Consider the following 6344-nt stretch of genomic DNA (forward strand, 5'->3'; position numbering starts at 1 on the left):
TCCGAATGTTAAACTATTCGGACAAAGTTTCCCCGTTTGCGAAGGAATTGTTGAAAAAAAAAAAAAAAAAAAAAAAAAAAAAGTATTGGGGCTTCCAGGGGCTGCGCCCTTCTAGCCCTGAAGATTTTAGTATAAATGAAGTTCTTATATACGGGTCTTCCAGGAGCTTTTCACAAATTATATATGTTTTCATGTTTTGTCAAGACTTCTTCGTAAAATCAGACAAAAATAATGTTTAGGGTAGAAGGTTAGATATAACCTCTTTTCTAACCTCTTTTCTACCCTCTTGAATTTTCAAGACTTCTTCGTACATGTTTTGTCACTTTTCTGTCACTTTTCAGGAAAAAACATTTTATTATTATATATAAATGAATTTTACAAAACCACCGTTACCCTTCTTTGGAAATAAGAGTAGATGTAAAGATATTCTATTGAGAGAACTTAAGAAACTACCGAATGGTCTAACATTTGTAGATTTGTTCGGTGGAAGTTTCTATATATCCCATTTGTGCCATACTGTATTTCCTGACTCAAAGATTATATGCAATGACTTCGACAAACTATATGAACCGTCTCAAACATATTCCAGACTAACAAAATATTGAAAGAGTTAAAAGAAAAGATACCTATAGGTAAGATGGAACGTATACCATTAGATAAAAAAATATTGTGAGAGAGTTTTGAAAAAAGCAGAATATATAGACTGGGATAGTATATCTGCTAGACTATTATATAGTGGTGCTATAAGAGTTCATGACATTGAAACACTTATGTCAAAAGTTTTATATCTCAACTATACAAATGTTTTCAAAGAGGACATAGAAAAATATATTGAGGGTATAGAGTTTGTGAGATGTCATTGGACAGAGTTGTATGAAAAATATAAAGACAAGGAAAATGTTTTCTTTATAGTAGACCCGCCGTTCTATAACACATGGGATTTTCAATACCAAGTAGACTGGACTTTGAGAGACTCTTTAGAAACTTTAGACGTTTTACATAACCATCCATGCTTTTACTTTACATCCGATAAAAGTGGTTTGGAAAGTGTCATGAGATGGTTAGAGGACATACATGACTATGAGTTTAGATACGATAAGATAGAATATGAGAGAGGTCCTATAAACTGGAGAAAGTGTCATAACAAAGAAATTTTACTAGTAAGTAAATGTGTTTGAAATAGGACTACTTGTTTTAGGTTTTTTCCATTGTGTCATTTACTTATTTGACGTGGCAGAAAGATATAGAGAATATGAAGATGAACCAATGCCTGCAAATGTTCAGTAATGTACTCGTAAGAGATATTTTTATCTAATATTAAATGGACGCACAGAACTTAGCGAATGCACAGCAACCTGGACAACCAAACCCAGAGAATATTCCAAATGAAGTTAGAATACAAACTGCAATGGCAAACTATGGTCAAGTGCCAACAGATGTACAAATGCAAACTGCCATGTCAAATGACGCTGCGTTAGGTTTGCCACCATGGTATGCAAATATGAGATGGAAAGAGTTTTATACAAACCCTGAAGTGGGATATAAACAACTTTATGCAGATGACGCGAACACAGGAGTTGACCCAGAATATGTTTTCTACCAGAGGAGAAACAGAATGTATGAGCTCCAGTTAAAGAATGCTATGGAACTCAACAGGAAACGTAAGAGACTAGGCGGACATTAGATTTTTACATATAGTAAAATGGGTTTCTTCAGTAGTATTGGAAACTTCTTTCGAAATGTTGGAAGAGGTATATGGAATGGAATAAAAACCGTAGGAAGAGGAATTTGGAACGGAGTCAAAAATATTGGTAAAAGAGTAGGTCAGTTTGTTGGTATTATACCTAAAGACCCTGAACCAGAAGAACAAGCTCCTGTTATACAACAGCCTGAACCTGCACCACAGTCTAGTTGGCAACCAAATCCAACACCTCAACCGTATTAAAAAATTATATTTTTACCGTTCGATAGTAGTTGTATATGAAACTAAGTTCTAAGTAAAACGCATGGTATAATGGAATTATTCTCTTTCTTCCATCTGTAGTAAACCATACTTGAAAGTCTGAAATACTTCCACTTGGTGGTTCATATAGCTTTGTAGGTTTTTCGTAAAAGTCATTTGCCAAGCATAAGAAAGAGTTTTGAGCGCCAGAAAATGAAGCATGAACAATAATAGCAGCTGGTCGAAAACATCTTTAAATAAATATGGTTCATCTCTTGCATATCGACTGTAAATATTTGCTAAAGGAAGTTCGACTTTCTGATTTAACATTCTTTGCAAATAATACCATGACATTGCAGTGAATTCTGTATATATTTGTTCGTCTTTCTTTGGATTGTCTTCGTAGATTTGAAATGACACTTGTGAATTTTGTTTGTCATATACAATTCTCACATAAAGTGTGCTCTCGGTATTTGCATATTCATCAGCATATTTTGCATAACATGAATTTATTTTATCTTCTATATTTTTTAACGCAGTCTGTAGAGAAGATGAAAGGTCAACTTGTATTAGCTCAATTTCTTCCCACATTTTTCGTTTCCCTTCAGATATATAATCTATATGAAACCTTACAATAAATGGAAAACTTTTATCTTCTACAGACACAAACTTCATTCTACGAAAGCCAATAGCTTTTGTGACAGATGGGTCTCTTACCATCTTAACGGGTAGTCAAAACGATAGCCTTCATGCTTTACGGTCTCTGTCTCAAACTTTTGACCGACATTAGTAAAAAGTTCATCTAATGGTTTAGTTGTAGCAACTCTTGAATTTTCTTTTTCTATTGGAAGCATATTTTATCTAGAATAAAAATGTCAAATGAAACAGCGTCTATGAGAGAAATACAACACAACCGACAACTCATTATGCAAGCTCTAAATAAGAACACAACAAACTTTTCAAACTATTCTAAGATATCTGAGTCATTGAAAGAAGGAAACTTAAAACTGACATTAAACCCAATGACAGATGAGTTTCTGTTTCAAGACAATAAGAACCATACTGTCTGTATAAATCCAACAAAAGGAACTTTAAACGAGAAACCTATAAATGAACTTCTTTTGAAAGCAGATATTGACAACAAAGCTGACAAAGAATATGTAGATGCAACAAGAGACTATATTCTCGCATGGACAGATAGAACATACCCACAAAAACATCATACACATAACATCTATGACGTAGATGAACTACCAGCAATGTTAGATGACAAAGCAGATAAAACATATGTTGACAATAAAATGTCAAGTGAAGTGACAAGAGCTGACAAAGAATATTCTAAAAAGACTCATACACATACCATATCTGATATTACAAACTTACAAGAAACCTTAAACAAGAAAAGTGACGTTGGACATACACACGATTTCTTCGCAACTGTTGGTATAGAAAATATTGAAGGAACGGTTGAAGGAGCTGGTGGGGATGTATTAGATTGGAAACCTCCTAACTTTCCACAAGGTTTAACATCGGAAGAAGACATAACAACGATGAGATACATTAGATGTAGAAATGTCTATGTCATGGAGGATGAAAACAAAGTTAAATTCACTGCTCAAGATTTATATGATAAAAAAGCTGACAAAACAGAGCTTCAAACGTTAAAGACAGAAATACTTCAAACACTATATCCTATAGGTTCTATTTACACGTCAATGAACTCTACCAGACCAGAAGTAGTACTTGGTTCGGAACTTGGACTCAAATAGTCGACAGGTTTTTGTATTGTGCAAACTCTTCAAAGGAAACAGGTGGAAGTAAAACGATTTCAGGTGCAAATTTACCTGCGCACAGTCACTACGTAAGTTTAAGTACATCTGAAGCAGGTTGCATAAGCATAGATTTTGGGATTGGTCAGGAATGACAAAAGGTAAAGGATATGATGTTAAAGAGGACGTTAAGTTTGCTATAAATTGTTACTGGAGTAACACTGAGGAGGAGGAAACCATACACATCGCGTTTCAGGGTATACGCAAACAACGGGACAAAGTAAAGACTACATGCCACCTTACATGACAGTTTACGCATGGTATAGAAATGCTTAGTCGTCATTTTCAACTTCTTTAGCATATTCGTCAGGAGTTGTCTTATATTTGTTAGGAACTGTCTTTGAAAGTATACCACCTTGAACTTTGACAAGTTTGAAACGAGGTCTGACAATAGTAGTTTTATCTTCTGCTTGCAGTCTGTACATTTTGCCATGTTTGCCTAAAACTTCATAATATTCTCTTGTATACTTTCTTCTATTTTTACGAACACGAATGTGAGTACCTGTCGAGTTCCCATTGTTGTCATAGTCAATAGTATTTTCATATGGGTCGCGTTTAGGTATTTCTATTTTTACTTTGTCACCTTTCTTAAGTTTGAAGCCTGGCATTCTTTCTTGTTTGTCTCTTTTGACTAAACTATTAAATATATAGTCTTTCTCTAAGTCGGGGTTGTTTTTCATTTCTTCGGGGGAGTGGTTTCCCAAACCTTTTTGTTTACGGCTATTGTAAATATTTAAAACTTGTCTCATCTTTGCCATGGAGAAGTGTCTATATTTGTCGTCATATGACATTTCATCTACCTCACCACCTTGTGGTTGGTTTAAGTCTCTTAAGATTTTTATACAACTGTCAATGACACCAAGAGCAGAATGGTTTTGGTCGACAATGAAATATTGGTTTACATTTTTTGAACGCAGATAGTTTTTAATATCGTCTGATTTGAAAGAACTTTCACAGTCAGATGTCAGTTTTGTTGGATGGTATTTGTCAACGAATATTGTCAAAGCAGTTTTCACATCTAAAATATTTTTGGACATAATGGTATGGCTTCACAGTATCTTGTGTTTTGACCGACAAATATTAGCCAGTATGGTGGTCCATCTTCTCTAACTCTCGGAATGTTTTCCAAGATATCCATAAACCAAGCATTTGGTGTTGAACTAAAGATTTTTATCATGAGTGCTTTCTTTGTCGCTTTAGAAACATAGGGGTCCTTGTTTGGATTCGTCATTTTTTAACCCATAAGAAATGGGTTTATTTGGCGCATTAGCAGGAGTTGCATCCAGATTTTTGCCCGCAGTGGGAACAATAGCCAGAGGTGTATTTGGAGTTGGAAGGAAGATTTTGAGTACATTAGGTATACTTAAAGAGAAAGCACAACCTATTATACAAACTGTACAGAAAGGTTGGGATGTAGCACGAGATGCAGCAAATCTTATTCCAAATCCTGAAACAAGAGGAAAAGTTCAAGGATGGATGGACAATGTAGGAAGACAAGCAGGAAACTACTATAACAAAGCAAATGACTACTATAACCAAGCAGGCACTATATGGACCAAGGTGAAAGATTCTTTAACAGAGGATATAACCATGCACAACATGGGTAAACAACAACCAACCTCAACCGCCTCAAACGTGGGGAATGTAAAATTTTTTACTGAGATGAAATGAACAATACAGCATTGAGACAAATGGGTTCAAGATGGATTTGTCGCTTCCAGCAGTTACACAAACGTGTTTGTCAAGTTCTTCCTATACCTCAGGAAGTTTTAGACCGACTTAAAAAACCTAAACAACCAGTTGAAAACAAACCAAACTAAAATTTTTTACTGAGATGAAATGACCGAAGAAGTTGAAACGGTAGATTTGACACCACAAACAAAAAGTTCAGAACCATTGTCAAAACCTGTCAAAGAACTTACAGATGAAGAGAAAAATTCAATAATAGAAAGTGCCAGGTCTGGAAATACAAACCCTAACTACAAAGTCACTTTTCATAGAAATGGAACGGCTAGTATCTCAAAAAAGAAACAGACTCTCACAAATAAAATATTGAAGTCTGAAGGAGCTTTCGAGACAACAGATGGAAAAGTTTACTTCACTGACCAACAGTTCATTATAGAACATCTCATTGACTTAGAGTCGAAATATTCTAAACTTTACAACAAACACAAAAAGTTGAAAGGAAAACAAAAACAAATGGCATATGATATTTATGAAGATGTTGACGACACAACTGTTCCTGCAGTGAGGTAAAGTCAGAGGAACCGAAAAGTGACGAAAAACCGATAGAAGAAGAGAAACCAAAAACTGAAGATAAACCAAAACCAAAGTTTAGTTTCCAAACTAAACCAAGTCAACCTTCATTAGCTGGTATGGGTTGGCGTCAAAGACTTATGGCAGCAGGCGGTTACGTAAAGTAAAGAAAAAAACATTTTTTATTTTTATAAAAATGCCCCCATATAGAATGGATAGAAAATCTGCTAGAATAAAAGCAGAGTTAGAAAGATATGGTTGGAAAGTTTCAAAGAAGTTTAAATATAGGAAGGGAAGACCCATAAAAGTCTATGACA

The 6344-nt window shown here is 34.8% G+C and overlaps 3 protein-coding genes and 1 pseudogene across 4 annotated transcripts, besides 2 other annotated features; 3 read left to right on the forward strand and 1 right to left on the reverse strand.

The window, feature by feature from the left end:
• Positions 1-53: a mobile genetic element.
• A 1268-nt stretch (positions 54-1321) lies between these two features.
• On the forward strand, positions 1322-1684 carry TVAGG3_1093980 (uncharacterized protein; the record flags this gene model as incomplete). The annotated part of the gene is made up of 1 exon (XM_053888518.1): positions 1322-1684. One exon carries the CDS (start codon positions 1322-1324, stop codon positions 1682-1684), a length of 363 nt encoding a protein of 120 aa, XP_053744351.1.
• An 18-nt stretch (positions 1685-1702) lies between these two features.
• TVAGG3_1093990 (serine threonine-protein phosphatase family) lies at positions 1703-1945 on the forward strand (the record flags this gene model as incomplete). The annotated part of the gene is made up of 1 exon (XM_053888519.1): positions 1703-1945. One exon carries the CDS (start codon positions 1703-1705, stop codon positions 1943-1945), a length of 243 nt encoding a protein of 80 aa, XP_053744352.1.
• A 989-nt stretch (positions 1946-2934) lies between these two features.
• Positions 2935-5139: a mobile genetic element.
• On the reverse strand, positions 4044-4529 carry TVAGG3_1094010 (uncharacterized protein; the record flags this gene model as incomplete). The annotated part of the gene is made up of 1 exon (XM_053888520.1): positions 4044-4529. The coding sequence occupies one exon, from the start codon at positions 4527-4529 to the stop codon at positions 4044-4046; it is 486 nt and encodes a 161-aa protein (XP_053744353.1).
• A 496-nt stretch (positions 5140-5635) lies between the features above and the next one.
• Positions 5636-6194, forward strand: TVAGG3_1094020 (annotated as a pseudogene). The gene has a single exon. A coding segment is annotated over exon 1 (559 nt).
• Positions 6195-6344: the final 150 nt, after the last annotated feature.

The sequence above is a fragment of the Trichomonas vaginalis genome (genome assembly GCF_026262505.1).
Source record: "Trichomonas vaginalis G3 chromosome Unknown ctg_208, whole genome shotgun sequence".
Lineage (NCBI taxonomy): Eukaryota > Parabasalia > Trichomonadida > Trichomonadidae > Trichomonas > Trichomonas vaginalis.